Source organism: Gobius niger (genome assembly GCF_951799975.1).
Source record: "Gobius niger genome assembly, chromosome: 3".
NCBI lineage: Eukaryota > Metazoa > Chordata > Actinopteri > Gobiiformes > Gobiidae > Gobius > Gobius niger.
In genome coordinates this window covers 14185949-14211042 of record NC_136854.1, presented here as the reverse complement: position 1 = coordinate 14211042, position 25094 = coordinate 14185949, and the positions used below count along the sequence as shown (strand labels likewise).

Below are 25094 nucleotides of genomic sequence, written 5' to 3'. Positions count from 1 at the left end.
ATAGACAGTTAAATTAAGAATGGACTGAGGGAACAAGGCCCCCATAGCATTCAGCACGGGCTAGCTGAAACTCGTTCATGCTAGCAATTTGGTTGCGTTTTTGGAGCCACTCCTATTATTTAGAATGGGCCGAAAATAAAAATGGTAAAAGGATAAAATTAGGACGATGTTGCGCATGTTAAGGCAAGCAAGGAAGGTCAGAATGACAAGCTTGTGTTGAAAACTGAAGTGGGGCAAAAAAGTTTCAATGGAAAGTCCATAGGTGCCAGGAACCCCCGGAGCCAGCCGCCATTTCCTTATGGCTACAGGAAGAAGTAGGCCACAATTAGTCCATTCTTGATTTCACAGTCTATGGATCTCTGCATGAAACTAAGGGATGTGACTGCCTCTGCCACAGTGTATTACAGCCTATGTTGTGAGGACTAAACCTAGCAAAACGTAGTAGTTTATGGTCGTTTAGCACATACACAATGCTGTTCATCATTTACAGTAGCCTAATTGTTGACAATATTCTACACCTGTAATAAATGCTAAGTTTTAAATTAGCTTAATATGAAACATTGAGTGCCTAATGTAAGTGGAAAAGCGCTATATGAGTCGAGACCATTTTTAAAATTTGTATTAATTGAAATGAATGCCTGGATAGCTCATGAAACTAAAAACTCTAATCTAATTAGATAATAAACCCTGCATTGTTTATGGGGGGGGTTTTTTAGGAAAAAATTGAAATTCAGACATGTAAGATAGTTTACTCTTGAGACACAACCAACAAATTACATGGATCAAAAGATATGTCTGTGATCTAAACCGAGCAGTCCTCACTTCTACGCTTGAGCCACAAGAGGGCAGCAGAGCACTGGCGTCGTCTTGTTCGCGCGAGAAAAAAGGACTTAACATAACGAGCCTAAACTGTATCAATCAATAAATCTCTGGTAAGTATTATGTCGATTTTTATGATTATTATTATTTTATATGAAAAGCTGTTATTTCAAAACCTCCCAAGAAATCTGAAAGAAATTGTAGATCCACCTTGAAGTAGTTTCCAAATCTCTTTGCGAGAGAGTGTTCTTGTTGTTGTTGTTGTTGTTGTTGTTGTTGTTGTTGTTGTTGTTGTTGTTGCTTACCAAGTACCGACCTACGATCTATGTTAATTTTCCACATATAAAAACACTTTATTACCCCTCGATCGCTCGTGTCGTCCACCACCTGATGACGTCACGAGGTGCTTCGCCACTTAAAATTTCACAAGACTCATTCTGACCATTTCAGCGCTGTCTACAAAAAGAAAAAAAGACACTTCATTACATTCTGTGGCAGACAATTTAAAAAAAGTGTCCTAAATTAATTGAAAATAACCCTGAATAAACACAATCCTTTTCAAAGTACAAAGTATCCCGCCGTCTCCATAGGTCTTTTATTCTGTTTAAAAACTGAACTGGAAAACTATTTGCTCAACCAACAAATCTCCTCCATCCGCAGTGTTTATCCTAATGGGAAGTGGCTCGTGACTTACTCTCACACTCCCTCCCCAGCAGCAGCAGCAGCAGCAGAAGCAGCAGCACTGTGTCTGTGTGAGGAGGAGATTAGGATTAGACCGTCTCAATCCCATCTATCCTCAAGCCTCGTGCACTAATCTCAACTTTCACTGCTTTGCTCCACCACAAGTCACTACGGAGCAGCCTGCCCTCCTGACTGACCCGAGGAGTGCACCTCTTCTGACTGAAATCAAAAAGTAAGACATTTTATTCATGTGATTAACTGTAGTTTGTGTTGCTTGCAAGATATAAATGTAAATGTTTTTTTTTTTTTTATTAATCTGATTGGAATTGTGACTGTAGTACTTCCAAGTGTAGATGGTTTGTACTTTCCATTCATTTATGCTTTAGGTTTGCGTTTAAGCTTGGGGATTTTCTGGTTTAAAGGGATAGTCTGTAAGTTTAAATGTTCTACAAATTTAATAGATTGCGTATAATTTACTGCCTCCTGCAATTTAACATAATAATAATATAACAATGACAATATTTCTTTCCAAAGTCCTTCCCTTTGTTGATTCTCAGCAACCAATCAGAATCCCCGTTGCCATAACTTTGACCAATGAGACGAGCTTTGTGAACCGGCCTGTCACTTGCTCTCCTCATCACTTTAAACACATTTTAGACGTAATACAGTCCAATTTCATCCTGATTTAATCTTGATGGTACTTGGGAGCTTGATTATTATGATTTTTTTCATGGCGTGGCAGTTGGAAGGTCAAGTGTCTCATGAGAACCTCTGTAATAAATCTATGAAGACAGACCAAGCCATGTGTTGTTATGGTGCCCTGGCATTGACCTTCTGATCTCTGAACTGTGTAAATGTCAGCCCGTCACTGGTGATCATAGTCTAGAGTCACATTTTCTAAATATATTCCTATACTGACCACCTGTCCCTCTTTTGGTTGTGCTGCAGCCATTTAGGCCTCTGTCCCACCGGTGATGCCTCACGTTGTATTGGTGTGTTTTTTTTTTTTATTACAGTCCGTCCATCCATGTCCCACCAGGTAGCACAACAGGTCCCTTTTTCTCCTTCTGTTTTCAAAGTTCAGAGTAGCCCCCTTATAGAAAAGAAAGAATTCAGTTCAAGCAAAATAATATGTTGACATTTTTGATAAAGGAAAAGTGCCTTGTTTTCTTATGTGTTTTACATTATTTATATCTATTGATTTATAATACTACTTTAAAGGGGGGGTATTCTGCAAAATCGACTTTTTCAAGCTTTACATCATGTTATTATGTCATTCCCTCATTAAAAACATGCCTGAAGTGTTGCCTTGGCACATTCACGTATTTTTGAGTAATCTGTAAAAACTCTGATGGCGGCCATTTTAGGGATAGGTTTGCCTGAGTCCTCCTAGGAACGCCCCCACCTCCTGGAGACGCCTCCGAGCTTTCGTCACCAGCCGAGTAACCAACCACTGCTCCTCAGCAGAACCCCCTCCCCACTGATGCCACAGACAGCGTGTGGAGGGGGCGTGTCGGAAAGGGTCAGAGGTTCTTAAAGAGACAGGGGCCTATTTCAAGACATTCACTGCAGCCATTTTGAGAGAGCAATTTTATACAAGGCAGTTATTCTAATTTACTGCATTTACAGACCAACAGGAGGTTTCGTCATCATCGTAGTGTGCTATAGACTGGTGCTATGTGATTGAAAAAAGCATACTACCTCCTCTTTAACAAAAGGAAAGGGAAACCCACATCCCATCCCTCCACAAAGAGCTACATAAGTGTAGTCTGCTGTCAAGTCGAGTTCTTCCTTTCAATTCTTTCAAAAAAACATTAAAGTTTCAGTGCATAAAAAAGTACAAAAGCAAAGACCACAGGTAATGTATGGACTCAGTCTAGCGCAAACTCTATTTCTGAGGCATCTCAAGCTACTACTTTACCTACGACCGCGATGATACCGATCTTATTACTACCTCTACGTCTGCTTTAGTCGCGGTCTAAGCACAGTGTTGTGTCCAGACAGCATGAATGATTTGTTAATTATTCAGAGCCTAAGTGCAGTGAGGCCTAATCCCATCACGCTCCACCGGACTGATGCGGCAGCAGGTGCACCCTCCAGCCAACCAGATGTACCAAAAACAACACTGTGCTAACCAAGAGTCTTCAATGCCATATATGGAGTTGTAAACATTGGCTAAAGATTGAAATATTGTCAATTTATTACTTGTTTTAGATTGATCGCTGAATGAGCTAGACCCTTTCGACTTTATGCTAAAGAGTTAGCCGTAGCTGGGCAGGCTAGCTATACATTATTTTGAGGGCTACATCTCATGATCTGCTATTTTGGGGAGATTTGTGATTCAGTTAGTTTGTTATTTTATGTTCACGATGGCCTTTTCCCCCCCACATTTTTTCCCCATTTTCCCCCCAATTATTGTTTTTTTTCTCCACCTTTTTTTTTCTTTTTACAATGTTTGCCCCATTTTTTCAACAAAATATTTACATTTCTTTCCCTAATTTTTGCTCATTCTTTATTACTAATGTCCCCCCCCCATTTTCTCCCCAATATATATATTTAACACAAATTTTCCTTAACTTTTTTCGAAAACCAAGTATCATTGAAGTACTGGTATAAAAAATAAAAAAAAGTAGTGGAAAACAAATCGATCGAACCCTACAAAATCATGGCAAAGACATATAAAAGCCTCCAGTAAAACAATGTGGAACACAGAAACCACTAATGCAGTTCGCAGAAAAAGGCAGAAAATGCAGCTGTACCAAGAGAGAGGGAGGATGCTGCTTGTTGAGGTTCCTGGTTAGTCTTATAGGGAAATTTGTCTGATCTTGAGCTATGTTCGGTCAATGGTTTTAACCTGCAGAGCATGTTTTAGGGGAAAATGGAGCAACCAGGTACAATGAGAACGCACAAACTCCACAAAGTTTGAAGCACAAGTTCAAGTGTCTGACAGACAGGAGGATTTTCAGGAGTGCCCTTTTTGTTTGTGTAGTTTTGGGAATTGTGCGCTGCATACTAAACAGCTGTCCATTCAAACTCACGGCGTTGGTTTTTCAAAATGTGCACCAAGCTTCAGATCAGCACACCCTCCCACCTTTCCAAGACCCCCCCCAAGACTTTGTTCCTCGTCGCCAGAGCACAATGCCCCCCCGGCGTCTTTATCCGCTCGGCATCGCACCCAGTCATTAATGGAAGGGGAATGCAAATAACTGTTTCTGTCTTTATAACTCATCTGAAAGGACTCGCTCAAAGGCTGCAGTGGGATAAAGGAGTGTATCGCCATGGTAACAGCTTCTGTAATGTGGGAGGGGCCAGTCTGGCTCAGATTGGGGACGTCCGGTCAGGGAGGGGTCACCTGCCTGCGTTACTGTCCGACAAGTACAACTTTGTGCATTAACATGAAATGCTAGATAACGGTGTCCTTCTGTATGTGACTGCTTTTACAACAAACACATTTGAAATAGTGGAGAAGAAAGTACAGTAAAAAAAAAACATAATGAAGTAAAAGTATCCATAAGGAATGAAAGAAGATACAAATCTATCTTACTATAGTTACTTTTAAGGACTGACACAATGGAAAAAAGTTTCATTTACGTTGATAGTTTTATCCAAGTTACCCAGTTACTTTATTAAAATGCATTAGGCTCAACCTCTCCACATTTTTACAGTGTCGTGCTGCAATTTTTTATGAATGAAAGAGATTTTTTTATTCAATCAGTTTTTGTTAGTCATGTGACCAAAAATGCCATATTTCATGGTTTATAATTCCATCACAGAGCAGCAACAGGAATTACTACAACCACAGGGGACAGCACCAAGATCTCAGAGCACAAAAATAGCAATATTAGTATATTAGCCTAAAAGGCTAACGAAGAATTAGCAAATGTGATAAGCCTACAGGTCTAACATAGCGCAATAAAAAAGTTGGGTTTAATTTAAAACTTTTAGAGATAGATTTTGATCAGCTTTAAAGGCGCACTATGTAACTTTTTATGTAAAAAAACAGGTTGATATTATACATATTTGACCTCTCAGCGGACACTTGGGGGGTTAGTGTAGCACCTGTCGGACGCTCCAGAATCAATTATTTTCTGCTGATTGAGCCGTATCCTGATTAAATATGCATTCCATCCCGAAAGCCTACCAGAAACCCTTAAAAAAACAGAAATAAAAATGTCCTGAAGCATCATCGGAGCCACCAGGATGAGAAGTAAAGGCGCTAAGCTAACCAATCATACAGCTGCTCAGTTACGGAAAGGCCAAAACGCACCGATATGAACTCTTTTTTTCATAAAATGTTGCATAGTCCATGGAAAACGTTAACATAAGGCTAAAACAACACCGCTAGCAGATTTGGGAACAAGTCCTATGCTTGAATTTCCTGTCCTCTCAAGTCTTGCAATCAGATCTGGATAAATGCATTCACACTGCTGTACATTTTTATCGTTTTGGTGATAGTCGCTTGTCAGCACAGAGAGCCCTTGCCTATGTAAATGCAACTTAAAGGGACTAGATGCAAGTTGGTCATTTTTATACTCACCACTGCCACCTCAGGTCTTACGTGTAACTGCGGGTTCTATATTAAGCTCGTGCATGACGGCACTTCAGACAGGCAGTTGTGATGAACCGGTCTGAGCTCATTCTACACATCAGGACATTGCTGGAACATGTAGGGGGAGGATAATAATATTTTTTACATTTTTAAACTCCGTAAACAGTCCCTGTATAGGAAATGTTCGTATAAAAAGATTTATTTTGGCGGAGAAACATCAAGTCTGATCCAGTCCCAGGGCTCAAGTCAAATAAGATACAGTAAGAACGTCCTTAATCCTTTAGGCACTTCAGAGAGAAATAAAAGAAACAGTGCAAATTAGTGACTTAAGGCAAATAATCAGATGTATGAAGTTTAAAAACAGAGGAACACCACCTTGTGACATCAACAGGTGGAGTCGAAACAAACGTAGCAATCTTCTAGTATGAGCTCAAATAGACTTGCATCTCTCTATTACACAACCCTCTTAAGTGATGATGCAAACCCCACTGTTACTCAACTTTTATTCGCTCTGCTGCTGGCTTGGACTCCCGGGGGACCTCCATAGAAATAATCCATATGGTCTATTTATATAAGTGCGTGTATTATTGATGCTGTTTCTTCCGCCTCTCTGCAGGAGCGCTCTGCCGGTTCACGCGGGGTCCCTTTAACAAGCCAGCAGCTGCACGAGCGTCGGAGGGGCGAGCGGGAGCAGCACTGAAGAGGTTCAGCCCTGGTTCAGGACAGCTCTGCGGATGAGAGGAGGGATCCGAGCAAGTCTCCACGCACGGGTTTAAAGGATCGAACTGAGGTGAGGGCATTGTTTCAAATCAAAATCTTACTTTGCATGTCATTTTTTAAGATGTAAATGTGCTTCGGGCTCAAAAGTGATGAGTCAGATGGGAGGATTTCACAGCTTAAAGGAGAAGACTGTGCTCTTGCATTAGCGTTTTGGAGCTTTTACCCATGTTATAATTTTCTTTCATACATAAACATACCTATAGGAGTTTTTTTTTTTTTGCTTCATTCACGGAGGTTTGGGGAATCCTGTTCACTTTGGTTGTTTCTTCCTTTACGGCTAAAGCTCCTAGATGTGTAATTTTCTGAAAATTTAGGAACACAAAACTGTCATCCTCATTTTAAAGCCCATAATCCATCACTGGACTTAAAGTGCATTCATCATCATGGTGCCATTGATCGACTGGCATGCTCTTAGCTGAATGGGAATGATTATTTTCAGTGTTTCGCAATGTCTCATTCACACTTTTACCAGCTCCTGGACAAACCCCAACCAGTTCATGCCCTCAAATCATACTGTCTTTTGTTCACACAGACATTATCTAAAATTAAAAAGTAAAAGACGTACCCAAAACTGTGTTTAGGCCTGAATTATGCCTGACATGACATTGTTCTTACTGTTTATAATGCAGTTACTTTTGGCCACATTAACTTTTCCATCTCAAATATTGTACAGCCTATGTATGTGGAATACAAGCAATAGTATTATAGCTCTGATTTCTCAGTGTACAAAATGAGAGTTGCCAGCAGAGGGCGCCTGGTGTTGACACTTGCTAACTTTGATATTTGAGAGGCATGGTCATGTTGGTGATTTAAACATTGACATGATGTTAATGGGTTTGGTGAAGGCGTGTGGACTAAAAAGACGTAGAGTACTGACTAAATTACCTTAAAAATGTCATAAATTGGAATCAAGCGTCTGCAGGAAACATGATAGAAACAGAACACGTGGTTGTTTTTGAAGATTTTGAAAACAATATTCAAAGGCAAAAAGGGAAGCCAAAAGTCAATTCAAATCAGGTTTTGACAATTATTGCTTTTCCCTTTTATTGACTATCCACCACCAGCACATCTTTGTTTGTATTTTCCCTTCACTACAAATTATCTTTTTGTGAGCTTCATGTCGACAATAGCCGTGCTGTTAATTTGTCAGGTCACATTGCTGCACTGCCCACTGTTGCCAGCAGAGGGTGTCAGTCAGACACCTTAAAGGAAAATGAAAGAGAAAGCACTGCACAGAAACACCATTAGAAGCAACTTTATTTACTGTAATTGTGCTCTCTACATAAAACTGTGGATCACTTTGACCTGTTACGCGTGACTCTCTGACCTCGAGCCGCTGTGGGGCAGGACTAAGGCCTATTGATTCTCAGGAGTGGACAGATTAACCTGCAGGGTCACAAAGGAAAAGGACTGACTGAAGGTTACAACGAGAGGCATTGGCTTGGACTTGGTCTGAGCAGATAAGGTTGAAGTAGCACTGGAAGTTCATTTGAAAGAACCCATAAGTACCAGGTATCTTACAAAAAAGCCTCAGATGCATGATTTTCTTGTTGCATAGTAGAATATTAAATCCTCCATGATGGTCAAATCCTTTCAGAGTTTTATCTCTATGTTCCCCTGAAAGATAATGCAACAAAAGTTTACTTTCTGCAATCCTCCAAGATCACCAGGCATTACCACATATGCACTTCATGTTTTTCTCTGAAGCTCAAAAGGCTCGGTCCCACCAGCGGATGTCATGAGGTGGTGCCCGGTGGCTTTCTTCTTGGATGGTGTCTCTGCATGAAATGTGCTGTTTTCGCCTGTAGCTTAAGTAAAATAGGGGGGGGGTTGTGAGCCCTTAGAAGGGGATGCTTAGAATAGACTAAAAAGAAGGTGATATAAATATTTTATAAAGGAAAGACATTTAAATTGCATGTATGTGATAGGCTAAGGGGTACACAATACAAAAATAGGTCCCCTTCATCGTGGCTGATTGTGTTATTGTTCAGATAAACTGTGACTGTCTACTTTATCCATTGTATCATGTGGGTGTATGACTTCATGACTATATTTATGTCTACCACATATAACATTCCATATCTCTACACAGAAACTAGAGCAATGTAGAGATCCATTGTCACAGCGGATCTGAGTGTAGCTGAAAGCGGGGAGGAGACAGATGCATTTGGGTAATTACTCCAAACATGGTTATTGTAGTGAAAACAGGATTACGTTTTGAGGGGGTGGAGTCTGCCAGGCCTGGGCCAATGTGCTCATGTGCCATGTTGCAGAAGGGAATGAAAATGGGAATTATGTAGCAATAAGATTATGCCTTATATAGGGCTTAACGATTAAGGAAAAATGTAGACCAAAAAAAGAACATATTGGAGACAGCATATTTGTTGTTTTGTCCTTTGATTGTGAGGGACCATTCCGTAGCCCCATATTACAGTGCTACCGTGGTGTAAATTCAATTCATTTTTGAGTTAACTGTGAAACCCAAATCCTGTAAAGGTCAGTGAAGCGCACATCGCAAACAAAGAATGTAATAACCAAGCCCTGCGCAGACAGTTATTTCAATGCTATTTCCTTGGTATTTGTGGCCTTGTTTCTTTCATAGCATTTGCTTGTTTTACATCTGACAAATGGGACGTTTTTGGGCAGGGATACGGACTTACCGGGGGTCATTTTAGTTTTCAAATCACGGTAAACTTTTCTGATAACAATGGTCCAGAAGAAAGCAGCTTTTTTAACGTAAACAAACCGCTATCTTATGAGCTTAAGACATTTGAGATCTACACATTTCTTGTTCTGAAACACTGAAGAGGCACCAAGAGCCCCTACACCTGCAGCACAGTGGAGGCGTCACAAAAGGTGCAACAGGAAACAAAGAAAAATGGAGAAACGAGGAGGTATCCAGGCAAGCCACACATGCCTTCTATCCCTACTGTTCTGGCTAATGGACGTTCACTGGAGAATCAAACAGTTTAAGTTGCTAAGCTCTTCCCAGAAGATGGTGAAAGACTGTTGTGGAGCGGAGGGAGCTGTGCAGGAGGAAGAGGAAAGAGGAGGTGGAGGAGCTGACCAGTGCAGGACACCACGCTCGGAAACAGGGACAAACAGAGACGGCGGTGCACCGTTTCAGAGGAACAGAGGCAGTTAGCCAGGTTTCTTTCGGGTGCTACAGTTTCCCCTACCTCTCCTCTGGTCCTCCTTAAGTATATCGTAAACTCAGACATATATAATACTTTGCTACAAATTATAAAGCATTTTAATCAATTTCCTGAACTCGTATGCTAGTTTTCTAGCAGTTCTGTAACAATGACCCAGTAAAGTGACCCTGGAAGTTGTGAAACTTGCCTGTACACTCGTCCCTGTGAAGAATTGGGATGCTACAAATGTGTGAGGAACGTTTTTATAGGGCATTTAATATGCTTTATTTTCCGCTAAATATATTCAAAGTTTGATTCTTAGTCCTATATGTTTTGCTTTAATGTGTTCAGATTTAAAAAAAAAAATATTATTCCATTTCTTTATCCATTTCCAACCAAATTGCCCACCTTCTCCCACTTATTATTCGCACCAAATATTCGCACCAAAAGCTCTACCTCCACAACCCCGCCCATTTCACCTCCTCCGGGCGCCGTGATTGGCTTGATCCCGCTCACTCTTGTGCGCATAAGCCCCGCCCTTCCGCCCGGTGTGTCAGATCCATCTGTGTTTGCGTTTTCTCTGGTGGCGGCGCGCACATGGCTCACGATCGGCAGATAGGAGGGGGAAGCCGCTGAATGGAGGATTATTGCAGAGAAAAGGGGACAGTCATGGATTTTAGGTAAGTTTGGACGCTTCTAAACAAAAGGGGAAAGCAACAGGCTGAAGCTGAATGGAGGGTAGGGGTAGACATTTCAGTGCATAGTTAAACATTGACTGTCAATTTGCATATATATATAGACAAACACTGGAAGATTTCTGTTTTAGCACGTAGTTATTTTACTGTCATTAATGTGATCAGTTCGAATTATTAAAACTGTTCTGGTGCATCAATTGGCCTATTATTCAAGTACTAGTACAATAAGTCACAGTAAAACAAGTAAAATACTAACATAATGAACTATAGTGGGCAGTGTGTTACAATGCTGCTGTTTTGTGAAGCTTTTTGTGCTGTTATTGTTTAATGTAACCTAACAGTGACTACAGTATGACCCAATCATGAGTAAATCTGACGTCACTGGCTGCTTTATGTCATGCAGATGTAAAGAACAGGACACAAAGTCAGCCTCCTCAACACTATATCCTGAAGTCAGTTTTCTATAGCAAGTGGAAATATGTTCATACACCAACAACGCAGTCATGATCGACCTCTTCCTGACTGGTGGTTGGTTTGTTTGCCATGGCAGAAGTTGACTTTTGTACCACACAAGGGGAGCGTTTCCTGTTGTTCACGCATCATGTCTTCTTCATGCATAAGCAGGTGCACTTTTGTTTTTTTCAGTGCATGCAATATATGACGCAACTGGGTCTAAGCAAACGTTTGATTTAGCAGCGTAAAGTGCAAAGTGGAAGTGGGTGGTGTAAGTTTATTATTGGATGGGTTTATGTTTTGAAAATATGGACTTCACACTGATCAGCTGGCTTTCAATGATCAACGAGAGGGTTGTGAATATTAATCATTCCTGTTTTCATACAGCACTTTCTGACTTGTTCTCGGGCGGTTGGCTCGTCCCAGATGTTCATGTTTCTGCCCCAGGTTTTATCATTCTTCTAATGGCACTCTTCTGCCCGTTGTGTGCTGACTTGTAGTTTGCGGCTGACTACATGGTGTGTGACAGATGTGCACAGTGGACTCTCTCCCGTGGCCTTGAGTTAGCATTAGTGGCACGCTTTATTTAAGGTCACAGACTGAACTGCCTCTTATCTCTAGTCTGACAATGTGCTCTGGGCTGATAGAGACCGCACTGACGCAACAGCGGCATGGGTTTCCCGTTTTACACCAAAATAATCCAAATTAATGTCTCCTAAAAGTGACACCAGGAGGTTTTGTTTGAAATTACTCTTTATGTACCCTTTTTATAGAATGCTTGATTGTTATCGGTTGACTGGATCTTCTACTGTATGATTGTGAGTGTTTGATGTATTTGCTAGAGCTACATATCATTTTCCTATAACCATTAGCTTTGAGTTTTCAAGCAACCCTTCCTTGTTTAAAGGAACAGGCCACCACTTTTCCATACTGAGATATGTTCCTACCTGAACTTAGATGAGATGATGTGTCTGGTCTTTGTGTGTGCCCTCAGTCATGCTAAACGACTAAAGATGTTGTTAGCATTTGGCCTCTCCCAGCATATTCCTATAACTCCAAACGGAGGTGAAGTTGGAAGCGATCTCAGTATGTAAAAACGGTGGCCTGTTCTTTTAACAAAGCGGCCACAATATGTTGAAAAAGCATGAAATTGTCTCTGATCTGCGGTTGCTGCAGGTGGTCAGGTCTTGGTTCAGCGACGCCAAAGAAGGAGCTGAACATCTTGAATGACCAGGTTATGCCATCAATTCATTTCTTCTTCCCCGTTGGCACGGCCGTATTCCAAGATGACAATGCTGGGGTTCGTCAGGCTTTTCTTTTGGTCAGAAGCATTTCTGAACTGTTGTTTTTTGCCAAAGCTGCAGGCTCTTGGTTTTGGTCAGTGGGCATTTGGACCTTAAAGAAGAACTAAGTAACTTGTTTACCATAATGAATCCTCGTAGTCCCTCTGGGGGTAATGCAAGTGTTAATGGGATGATTGGAGGGTCTTTCACCTCCTCCTGGTGTGTCTCCAGAAAACCACCCTTGCAACTTTCCTGCCTCTGGGATGGAGGCGCAATACACACTAATCACGAAGAAGAAGCTGACAAGCTAGCGGGCAAAGCTAATTGCGGGCTAGCGCCACTTTGCACGATGTACAATATCCCTCTCTCCCTTTGTCTTTTCTGTCAGTGTAGTATTTACTCTCACAGACAATTAATGAGTAAAAAACATGCTACGACAGCTGCAGTGGCGCGTATGGCCTCTAGGGGCATGAGTTACTTAGTTCTGCTTTAAATAAGAGGGGTTTGACTATTTGTTCTTCATATTGTCCTTTTTTTTTTTTTTAACAAAGAGCTACTCTCACAAAAGTGCTCTTTAAGTGCCGCTGATGAAGGATAGGACCACATAATAGAGGTGACTGCTGAGGAACCTTTGTTTGATATGGAGAACTCCTGTACAAACAAGAGCTTGCACAAACATCTTGCCAACACTGATACTTTCATTGAGTTTCATTTCTGACACCGTTACACTGGTAAATAAAAAAGGGATTTTCATTTTGTGTTAGGCTTTGTGATCCATACTATTGATACAGATGAAATTACACATAGTCTTTCCTTTGTTTTCTTTAGTAACCGACAGTACTGAACATTAGACAACCAGTGCCTGTCTCCCCTGTGTCTACTGATGATGATGATGATGCTGCTGCTGCTGCTGCTGCTGCTGCTGCTGCTGCTGGTGGTGATGATGATGATGGTTGTCTGTCACAGGGGGAGGGGAGAGCAGTAGCCCGAGAGGATGTGCAGGCTCGGGGCTTCATCTCTGGCTGTAATCCTTCACCCTCTCTGCCCCCTCCGGAGCTGGAGCTGTAGATTAGCATGGCAGACAGGTCCAATCACACAGGCCTGACCGTATGTCCCTCTGTCACCAAAAGCGGTGCGAGCTTCGCCGGATCGCCGGTTACATAAAGTTTGTTCAGGATCTCGGCGCTTCTCGTTGCATAATGTCCAGTAATGCCGGTTCATGTGAGGGAAAAGTGGTGTTCGCTCTGGGATGTTGCAGTCGTGGTTTTCTTTGACGTTTTCCTACGCAATTTTCAACTAACACCGAATTCAGAAATAATTTTAAGAGTATGTTTATAGCTTTTGAGTAGTATTTTTCTGTTTGCTAAACATTTAGTGGATCGTCTCCTTCCTGTTTGTCCTGCTCTGTGACTTGAGTGCGTCTGTGTTTACACTAAAGCAGGTGATGCACTAGGTTATGTTTGGTTAATTAAGTTAGTAATTAAAGCCACACCGTGTAGGATTTTCACTTATAAATAAAATTGAAATACTAGCTTTAATTTTATGATAGATCATCTCATCATTGGAAAAATAGCTCATAAATGTACAAACAAACATGAGCTTTTGCTGTGAGCGGCTCAGCTCTCCTAAGACATGACTTTATCGGGAGAGGGTACGTCTCCAGCTCATCTCCATGGAGATGTGACTAAAATCAGTAGAATTTGAGATTAAAATGGGTTACATTCTCATCCAAAACCATTCTTTGATTATTCCCTGCAATAATAGCATTTTTCTGTGTCGAGCTGGTCATTAGGAGCGTGTTTTGCACTGATGGCAACAGTATAGTCCAAAATGTTACGCAGTGTACCTTTAAGGTTGTACATCGTCAATGACACACACACAAAAACCCTGCAAAAACATGGAAATACTTAATCCTCTTTCTGAGCAACAAATGAACCCAAAATAAGATGTTTCTGATATATTACTTCATTATGAATATCAAGAAAGGCCAAGAAATATCGATTTTTAATAACCATTTTTAAGTCAAAACTCTCAGCAGTCAATGTGAGCTCAAGGCACCAGTCCACATGGTGGGCTGACAGATCCACAGTGACATGGTGCGATGCTGTGAGGAGTGTGAGGAGGTAACTATAGGCCTGTCCTGCTAATTCAATCGACAGCACAGATTGGACAGGGCGTCTGCGTGAACGGCACGCTGCTGTGAGCGGGACGCTGCTGTTCGCTGTTTGACGCGTAGGAGGGTCGACATGATGACACCAGTTTAGGGCCAAGAAAGGATCCACCATATAAGCTGCTACTATACCCAGCTATGAGCAGGATTCTGTGTTGAAAGAACACTTAGTTAATGTGTAGCGAATGACTAAAGTTAGACACTAATTATATGTTATTATAATAAGGTACAATAACAGATCTTGTGTGTCATCTCATAAGAAATGCTCCAAGTGCTCTCTCATTATGTGTTGACAGTATTTAAAATGTAGAAACTATTCAAAGTGCAAGAATCTGTGCAGCTGACTGGAGATGAGCAGGAAACGCGTGCCGTCTTTGAAGTGTCGTCTTTAAAGAGCCGCCTGCATCATAAACTACTGTTGTGGGCGGGACACAAACGGGTTCAGTGACATGTCGACCTCTAGGTAATCTCCCTGTTCCCTCAGGCCTCGCTTGTTATAAAGGCCACCGCCGTCTTCCTGTCAACAACCAGAGGAAAAACGTTGTTAAAAGGTCTATATTTAAAATGTTGCCTCCTACTAAAATGGCATGGGACTGCTCTCTTGTGTCCCTGGATTAGGGCTGCACTTTAATCGATTCAAAATCGCAGTCTAATGTATTGCACCTCGGGCTGTGCTCAGTATATTGTATCAGAAATGTATCGTTACGGAATGTCGTATCGAGGCATCGTGATACGCAAAACTTATCACAACATGCACTCGAACTACTCCAATAAAAAGCTTACTGAGCTTATTCAGCACAATTAAAACCTCCATTTTGTGCACCAGCATCTGTATCAAATCGTGAAGTTGTTGGCAATACCCAACCCTTATATCACCCAGGCTTGGTCCAAAATATATATATATATATTTTTATAATACTAGAGGCATATATTTTTGGACATTGAGTAATTGTTGTTGTTTGTTTTTGTTTGTCTGTCTGTCAGAAGAGTTTGGGTTTCTAGAGCAAGGGGGTCTCAAACCTTTTTTCCATCTGTGAGATACTTTTAGTAAACATAGTAATTCTGCATTGAGGAAGCTCAGGTATCTACTGGTGGTCTACTCACTGGACAATAACCGAGATGATATTTCAAAAATGAATTAAATTTTCTCTCCATACTCAACTATTTACCAAAATATTTGCAGTCCTTGTCCAATGTGTACAAGTCAATCATTCTAGCCATCACAATGTCATCTTGAAAAGTGCTCTTTACCGCAATGTAAATACACAGAAGTGGAGCGCTTTCCCTGCATGTTACCCTTATCGCATCCCAAACAACACGAGGGAAAGAATTCATGTGCCATTTACGAGTCGCTGCCACTTTCCAAAGACAACAGAAAGAACAAAAGTCAAATTCATTTCAGATCGTTTGTGTCCAGGAGGTCCAGTGTCATCAACAGTAGTCCAGTGTTTAAGTTGAATCCGCCCCATTGTCCGGCTGCGTCCCGCCACACTCTGGCTCCTGCAGTGGATCTGTGCTCGTCTTCTCTCCCGATCACAGTGGCCTCTCTGTCTTGTGTGGGTGAGATCAGTGGAACGGGCTCCAAGCAGCACCGGATCTACAGCCCAGCAAACACGGAGCATGAACTTGACTGGTGACCTCACGGACACATCAGAGCCTATACTGTTACTTTAAACCTAGAATGTTCTTGTTATCGTGGAGATTAGCTTAGAACGGACTCAATAATAAGGAGCTCCTGTTAGATGGTCACTTACCGCGTGCTAAGAACTTGATCTAAAATATATACTTCAACAGAGAAGACGTGTGTGTTTATGAAGGTAGAAAGGTTTAAAGTTTTTCCGACCTTCATAAACACAGACGTCCATTGAAGTGTTTACATCCTGCATCAAGTGAGCGTCTACCAAGAACTCGCTGTCCACTGCACTACGTAGGTAATCTTTTAGAAAATATGAGCGTTTGAACTGGCCTACGCTAATCTCTTTAGGAAATGAATAGGACTTGAAGTACTGGCGCTCACAACTTCAGGTTAGTGGAACTAGCGCAGCCTCAATGTGCGACAAAACAATATAACTTTGATCTGTTTTGCACACACAATCGACTTTTTTGAGCTGGTTTGCTTCATTCAATCAGTTTTGAGTAGTCCTGTACACTTTGGTGGTTTCTTGCTTTACAGCTGGAATGCTCTGATTTGTATTTTCAGGATTTTATTGCATCATAGAGGGAACAAACTGTTCTTGACACTTTTAAAGCCCAAAGCTCAAAGTTTGTTCTTTACAGAGTCATGGATTTGCCAACATGCTGTCAGCTGAAAGTGAAAGAGTTATAAAGATTTATAGCATGTCATTCCCACTACTGCCTACAGAGGGTAATCCAGGCCAAATTATAATCCTGACCAGTCCAATGTCTCTTTTTGCGTAGACATTATCATTATGTAATATTACTTATTGAGGTTTTTGCATGATCTGACCACTTTAAGATACAAAAGTGTAAATGAAAGGACGTGCATCCCATAAGATACATGACACATGCCTCTTCTCATCATTGCAAGATGGGGAATAATGCCTTTGTGGAGGTCTGTGCATCTTTTAAAGCATCTTTGCATCTGTGCATCTTTCATTCAAGAATGAAATAAAGCTGCTGCAAAGTTCCATATGCTCAAAAATCTGGATTTAAACTTTGTATTTCTTTCCTTAATGCTCCTCTATACTCCCCTCCCCTGTGTTTTCCTATGTGTCTGCTTGCACAATGAGTCAGCAGCAGCCTCTCTCTCATCACACACTCCCCTCGCTCCCCTCACTTTTGGCTTTCTCCTGATTGGCTCGGAAGGAACATCCTTTTTTTTTTTTTTCTTCCTTTTTTTTTTTTTTGCCATTTGTCAGAACTGCAGCCACCTCCGTACTCTCCCCCCGCACTGCAGACAGTCAATGGAGCTCGCTGCCGGAGGGAGAGGGAGCCGTCACCTCTCCGCTGCATGTTTGTCTCGCCCGGACCGCTCGTGACGTTTGCACATGGGAGTGGATGGACATAGAGGTCTTCGTCACGTGGAGACAGCGGAGATCGTCCCGTGCCTTCGCGGATGACGCCTGTTGATATAAATGCTGCGCTGTGAGTGTCCAGCCGGGTTAGGGTCATTTTGTACGAGCTGTGTGCTGAGATTGCGTAATGTGTAATGTTGGTAGGATGGAAGTTGGATTTGAATGTGAAACTATATGATGATGAATTGCAATTTTCACACATATTGGTTATATTGACGCTATGTATTGAGTATGTTTATCAAATGAAGGAAAACTGAGACTTGGTGATCATTGGTTTACTGGTTTCTCTTTCCTCCATCAGAGGTCTGTTATGGACATGTCGTTATGTGCGTTAGAAAGTGCTGTGGTCAGAATCGGGTCAGTTTTCACTTGTTCTGAGCTATGACTACATGTATAAACAACAAACGCGGAATTCTGCTGATGTGATTGTGTCGAAGAGCAACCGAACTGTCGTAAAACTTATAATATAAACATAGTTACTGATCTTAAGCGTTTGGATGAGGACATTTTAAATCTCATGTCTGTCTAAAGCAAAAGTGCATGGTGATGAGGGAAAAAGTTTTGGTGCTACTGGTATGGAAAAAATAAAACTACCCCCAAAAAAATCTATGTTTAGATCCCAGTTTTGATGCTGTTGGTCCAGGTAGAAGGAAGTGACTTGGTTGTTTCAGCTCAAATCAATTCTTTCCCCCCCCCCATTTAAATTTGTTTTTTAATTGTTTTTATTGAATTTATTTTTTGTCACAATATTTCCCATTTTCCCCCCTTTCTTGAACCCGATATCGTACATTTAACTATATTCTAAACATTATTAATCTGTTTTCTGGTTGTAGACAGTATCGGTATCAAAAAACAAGTATCGTCAAAGTACCGGTGTCCAAAACAATGTCCCGCCCCCAGCAAAGTTGTAAGTCTAGTCTGAGGAGAGACAAGCCCGCTCGCAATAAAGAGGCGCATGTTTTTACCAACGAGACCTCTAGAATGAAATGAATGCTTGTATTTTATTTCGTGAAATGTTACGCAGTGTGGCTTTAACCCATTGGCAACTCTTCTGTTGGAAAAGTATCTGCAAATTACTTTTCTTTATTTACCTTTTCAGTCTGCATAAGCTTTGCCAATGGTTAGCACAATTAGCTCTTGCATTAGTTTGAACAACAAGCACTTTCATTTGTTTTGTTTTGTCTTTATATTGGGCGATAGGTCAACAAACCCATGCCCCTCGCTCACGTGCCTTTGTGTTGCTCTCCTGTAAGCTATCCTCTGATGACTTCTCCTCCTCCTCCTCCTCCAGTGGTGCCTCTTGGCTTCATGACCGGGCCCTCAGACTTGTGCAGCTCTGTTATGTAAGCGAGTGCTGTGCGGTAGTGTTGATGCAGCGACCTTGTGCACAGTCGGACTCTGCGTTCTGCTGCTGCTGCTGCCGGCACGCTGGGGTTTGACTCTGTGGGATATCCTCGACATCATTATTATAAACCTGTTTGATCACAGTCTGGTAAGTCATACTGATACTGAAGGAGCTGGGAAAGGGGCTGGCATGTGTTTTAAACTTGGTGTGTTTTGGTCTTTTTCCATTCCTGAAACTTATGCCAGCAAATGATGTAATTGAGAGTTGTTATGGATTTTTTTTTTTTTAAGATTGATTTTCGGTAGTTTATACAGATTTTCTGATTCAAATTTGATTATAGCATTTATTATTCATTGATATTAATGTTGAGCCAGAGAGATGAGATTATATTCATTAATTTATTTGCTATAGATAAAAAGTGATGCCTTAAAGCAGTACTAAGTAACGTGTTTACCTTTATAAATCCTTTTTGTAGTCCCTGTGGGGGTAATGCAAGTGTTTATGGGATGATTGGAGGGTCTTTCATCTCCCCCTGGTGTCTCTGGACAGAAAACCATGTTTGCAACTTGACTGCCACCGGACCGGAGCCACCAATACACACTAATGGAATCACGAAGAAGAAGCTAACATGCTAACGGGCAAAGCTAACTGCGGGCTAGCGTCACTTTAAACAGTATTTACAGCCAAGTTTGAGTGAAAAAAAATATTTCCATTGTATAATTGGATGCACAGTAACCCTCTGTCCCTTTGCCTTTCCTGTCAGCGTAGTATTTACTCTACAAGACAATTAATAAGTTAAAAAATCGTAACTTGCTACTACACCTGCGCTTATGGCCTCTAGGGGGAAGAGTTACTTAGTACTGCTTTAAAGTGATAGTCTGGAAGTCTACATGTTTTACAAATGTGATAAAATGTGCAAAATTTACCACCTGGTCTTGCATTATGATGTAAAGTAAGTAATAATATATATTTATTATTTTTTGTAAGGTCCATTCTTCCCAGATCTCAGCAACTAATCAGAGTCTAGTATCCTCCCACGTCGACCAATAAGACGAGCCTTTCCTGTGAACCAGCCTGTCAGGTCCAATCAGGAGGGAGGGGGAGGAGCTTGATCGTTTACTTTTGAAAATCCTGTTCCTGCTCTCCTCATTTTGCAAAGAAGGGCTTTCTGATTAAAGAGGGGAGGAATTTGATTGTTATACTTTTAAATTTCACTCTCTCTCCTCACTTTGAAAACTTACAGACTATCACTTTAATGAATGATTATTTGTAACACTTTTGTTTCCGTTTTATATATTTTTGTCATGTTAAAATTTCAAAATGGCACCTTTTCATCCTCTTTCACAAATGTAACTAACCAATACCGATACCGATATATTTCAGTCGTCATCATCACTTTTTGGTTACTTTTTTGTACCAATGTGTGCCCTTAAGTCTGGTGCGTCGCCTTAAATTATATGTAGAGATTGAATGCTCAGCCAGAGTGCACAGTATATCCGTCTCCACTCCCTCAGGGCTAACATGCTGCTGAGCTCCACGATACTAATTTACAGCCGGTCGATGTGTGCACTCAGTCATAAGCTGACACCAGTTACAGGGGAGGGGCTTGGTTTGGAAACGATCAATTTTTAGTAACGATATTAGGCACTTTCAGATGTCTCTCAGTATTATGGGTAACGTTTAATGAGATCAACCGGCTCGATAAGTTTATAATGATAGATCACGATGATGAAATTGCTTTATGTCTAAAACATTGCCAAGTTACATTAAAACCTCGACTTGTGTTTTCCTGAACCAGCGCACAGGCACTGGGGTAACCACATATGTTTTAGGTTTGAGGGGCAGTGTTAGGGCGGTGAGGGAATGCGGACTTAAGTTACAAAAATGTGTTTTGTCATACCAATGCTATGTAGCTTAATTGAAAAAGTCCCTCTCCCTTCAGGTGCAAGTGTGTTGTTTTTGTCTCATTGTTATGCAGGTGACAACGCATGAGAATTGTTCATCCGGTGAAGTCATTTACTTCAGCCATTCTCTTCACTTTTGTCGCTTCTTCTTCTTCTACTGCCGAAGCGCTTCCATCTGTATCACCAATAGCCTTTGAAAAACATAGCTGTAGCATCGCTTTTGCTTCTTAAGCCTACAAGGAAATGGGGGCAGGAAGTTCCTCGCTGTAATTGACTCTTCTTTTCCTTTCGCTATTTTTAGGCAAGACGCTGCTGGTGAATTGGAGGAAGAAATTAATTTAGAAACATCACTTTGAAATGTTGCTGGAGATTACTGATATAAATGAGAGGGGGAATGGATGCTGTTTAGTTTCATTTTAATTTTGTCTTGATTTTTACAGTTAAGCTCAATAAACCAGGTAGAAATTGGATAGTTAAAAATGCTCTAAAACGTACAAGACTGGAATGTTTGGAGTCTGTAGAAGCTTTTAAAGTGGAGATGTTGCTGCAAGAGTGAGAAAAACAGGTCTACACATGGATACCAAACATGTCAATATTGAATATGCATGTCAAAGACGAGGGAGTGTTGCACTGTTGTAGTTATTTCAGCGAAATCTCCAGCTCGCTAGTGGACAAAACATCATAAAATAAACATAGGGTGAGTTTTCTTACCCTGATGTTAAAGCTAAGACGTTATGGGAGAAAACTAGCCAAAAATGCTAACATTGACCACAGGTGAAACAGATGTTTTCCCTGCCGTGTGGCCTTCATATTTATTTTCACCCCGTTCTAAATATCGGTGCGAGCTCCAAAATCCCAGTCAAACTGCTAGCATAAACGAGCTTCAGTTAGCCCGCGCTGAACGCTATGGGGGACACCACCCTCACTTCATCCATCACTTTTCTACCATCTATGGCAGTGGTTCCTAAAGTGGGAGTCGGGATCCCTCAGGGGGTCGCGAGGCCTTGCGTGGGGGTCCTCAGAAGATTTCAAGATGAAACAAAAAGAAAAATGCTACTGTTTTTAGCGTGAAATCCATTAAATTATTCAAAGATAAACAGTTTAAATACACATGAATACGTTTTTCTGGCTAAAGTAGCATAAGAGGCAATAACTTTGTACAATGGGGGTCCCGAGATGTTTACCTGTCAATTTTTGGGGTCCCAGCCAAAAAAGTATAGGAACTCCTGGTTTATGGTATTACCTGGATTTTGTTGCATCATAGAAATAACACAAAACAGCCCTCCACATATTTGATTGGATTTGCTAGGATGCTGAAAACGTGTTATTCCTACTACTGCCTGCAGAGAGCGCTCCAGGCTAGTTTGAAATCCTGTCTCACGCCTTACTGTTTACTCCACTTCGACCTTTTTGTTTTTTATATGTAAATGTCTGAATGTCTTTTTGTGAACCAGTTTCCAGTGACACCACATAAACTTGGCCATGAGGGTAACCTTATCCACCCTCCATCCTTGCTCTCCAGTCCGCACAGTCTGCTCCAGGAAGTGAACGATGTATGAGGCAAAAACACGATCCACCGAGAGAACAGTGCGCTCCCCAAGGCTTCACCCTGAGCAGCTAAGGTGGCCTGTTTTCAAGGCCCTTTCGCAATAAAAGCCCTGACACACTTTCCTTATCCATGTGAGCTACTGTTACCGCCGGCACAAAAAGAGGCTTTGGGTTTAAAAAACAAAACAACAAAAAACGCACAATCGCTGCTCACTTGACATTGTTGCCTGTACTTTTCCATCCAGGTAGACAAAAATAGAGCTCAGCCTGGAGTACACTGTGTTCTCTGTGACTAGGACTTAAAAGAGGCATTCTGCTTAGTACAGCTAGTGCTAAAAGCTATTTGGATGTTACAGTGTGGAGCAAGTTGTCCCACGGTTCTTTTGTGCATTTGGTTGTCGGCCATTGCAGGTCATTGAAGATGTGCACTTGTTTATTCCCTCCATCATTGTATGCGAGTACACAGACTGCCAGCAGAGGGTGACAGGCCTGGGCTTCTGAACTCCACTCCTGTATGTTTTGGATGAGGTTAATGTCATTGTCGATTCCTGGACTGTCCTGCTGTGAGTCAAGAGCGCTAACCTGTGAGGCGACATTAAGAGAGTCAATCTCCGTCTTTAAGCGAGCGCTTTATTGGTGTCCTCCATCACTGGCTGAGTGCTTTGGCCCGGACGTTCTAATCAAATATTCATCCGTTTAAAAGCCTCTCCTCCCTCGGCACTCGCTCACCCTGTGCTGAGCGTCTGTTCCCCGGGAGCAGGGATCTACATCTGTGGCCGTACAAACACACAAGTCCATAATCAGCAGGAAATAAATCAGTGCGACTGAAAGTCTATAGGTCTGCAATACTCTGGTCCCTGTAGGCAAACCGGAGCATCCAGTGTGGAGGATATGTCCTTAACTGCTCCTGCTGGTAAGACACGACATGTGAGCTTTATTTTATAACATCAGAAGGACGGTGTGGTTATAAATCTACTTTTTGAGCTTTTAATTATGTTACAATGGCACCAACGGGACGAGAGGCTGTCAGTCTGCGCTGCCGGTCGACCACAACCAACTATTCCCTCACACTCCACATTCACACTGTTAGTGGGTGAAGTGCCTTGCCCAAGGACACAACAGCGATCTGCTCCTGGGATTCGAGCCATCGCTATCTGGGCCAATTCTCACATGTTTGTGTCACTACAGAAAAGCCAGAAGTTGAAAGTGTAATAACTCCACGCCTATTGTTTACAGTCCTGTCCAAAATAATGTACTGAGACTATGTAAAATCACACACAAACTATGAAGCTATTTTAGACGTGGCCTTGACCTTGGGTTGCTACTTCCTCGCGCTTATCCGGTTGTGTCGTTTGTCATGTTCAAGTTTGGGAGATAGTCTGCGTTTCCAGAGTTGCACAGAAAGGATGATATTGTCTTTACTAATCTAAAACCAGCGGCTCCAGTCATGATTTGTGCCTCTGTTTGTGCATTTGGCATTTCCTGTCGGGAAGAGCGTTTGATCTTTGCACCCCTCTGTGGCAGGCCAGATCTGACTCCGAGATAGGACTAACAACAGGCTAACGACAAATCTCTAATGCTTCTCTCAAGACAGATGCGTGTGGTCATTTCTCCTTTTCTGATCGATGCTCTTGTCGTTGATTTAGGCTTGAAAAAATGTGCATCTTCAGATATTATGCAACATCTCCTTCAGCTTTAGGGCAGAGCAGTGTGAGTAAAAAACGGCTCATGTATAACGTCTTGTATGCCTGTGTGATCTGTGCAGGGTGCGTGTTGAGAGGAGGGCACACCCCTGTCCCGCTCTGTTAGGATGGCCTCTGAGGGCTCCACTATTCCCAGTCCCGTGGTCCGTCAGATCGACAAGCAGTTCCTGATCTGCAGCATATGTCTGGACCGCTACGAGAACCCCAAAGTCCTGCCCTGCCTGCACACCTTCTGTGAGAGGTGAGTCCTGTCGCCATGGTAATATCTTCATCTTAAAGGAATAGGCCACCGTTTTTACATACTAAGATATGTTCTTACCTCACTTTAGACGTGTTAATATATCCCTGTCTGGTCTTTGTCCGTGCGCTCTGCCAGGCAAACGGAGCACATACGCAGCCTCTCCCACATGTCACATAGCTCCGAAAAAGCTCACGATAGAAGCTACCAAGCTCTTCCACGTGTTCCCTATTTAAATAAAGTTACGTGAAGTGTTTTCATGCGAAGTATATTTACACAGAAATGTAACGTGTCGATTTTATAAGCAAATAAAAAGGGGGACTATATTGTGAGGCGTAATGATACGAGGAGCACAGCGTCCGCGTAGTAACTCCTAAAGACTTCCCCCGCTCACTTCCGTCAATAAGCTTTAGGAGTTACTACGCGGACGTTTTGCTCCTCGTATCATTACGCCTCACAATATAGTCCCCCTTTTTATTTGCTTATAAAATCGACACGTTACATTTCTGTGTAAATATACTTCGCATGAAAACACTTCACGTAACTTTATTTAAATAGGGAACACATGGAAGAGCTTGGTAGCTTCTATCGTGAGCTTTTTCGGAGCTATGTGACATGTGGGAGAAGCTGCGTATGTGCTCCGTTTGCGTGACAGAGCGCGCGGACAAAGACCAGACGGGGATATATTAACACGTCTAAAGTGAGGTAAGAACATATCTTAGTATGTAAAAACGGTGGCCTATTCCTTTAAAGGTGC

The 25094-nt window shown here is 41.8% G+C and overlaps 1 protein-coding gene across 4 annotated transcripts in view; it reads left to right on the top strand.

The window, feature by feature from the left end:
• The first annotated feature begins 6734 nt into the window (after positions 1 to 6734).
• Positions 6735 to 25094, top strand: part of trim2a (tripartite motif containing 2a) — a 31454-nt gene continuing 13094 nt past the window's right edge. Inside the window, exons 1-2 of one of the 4 annotated variants that reach the window (XM_079553101.1) lie at positions 6735 to 6839; positions 24162 to 24340. In XM_079553101.1, the coding sequence (XP_079409227.1) occupies positions 24207 to 24340 (134 nt within the window). In that variant the 5' untranslated portion in view covers positions 6735 to 6839; positions 24162 to 24206. Of the gene's footprint in view, positions 6840 to 10495; positions 10644 to 11228; positions 11283 to 17430; positions 17670 to 24161; positions 24341 to 25094 lie in introns of those variants that run through there. The other 3 variants (XM_079553100.1, XM_079553102.1, XM_079553099.1) reach the window with 3 other exon arrangements.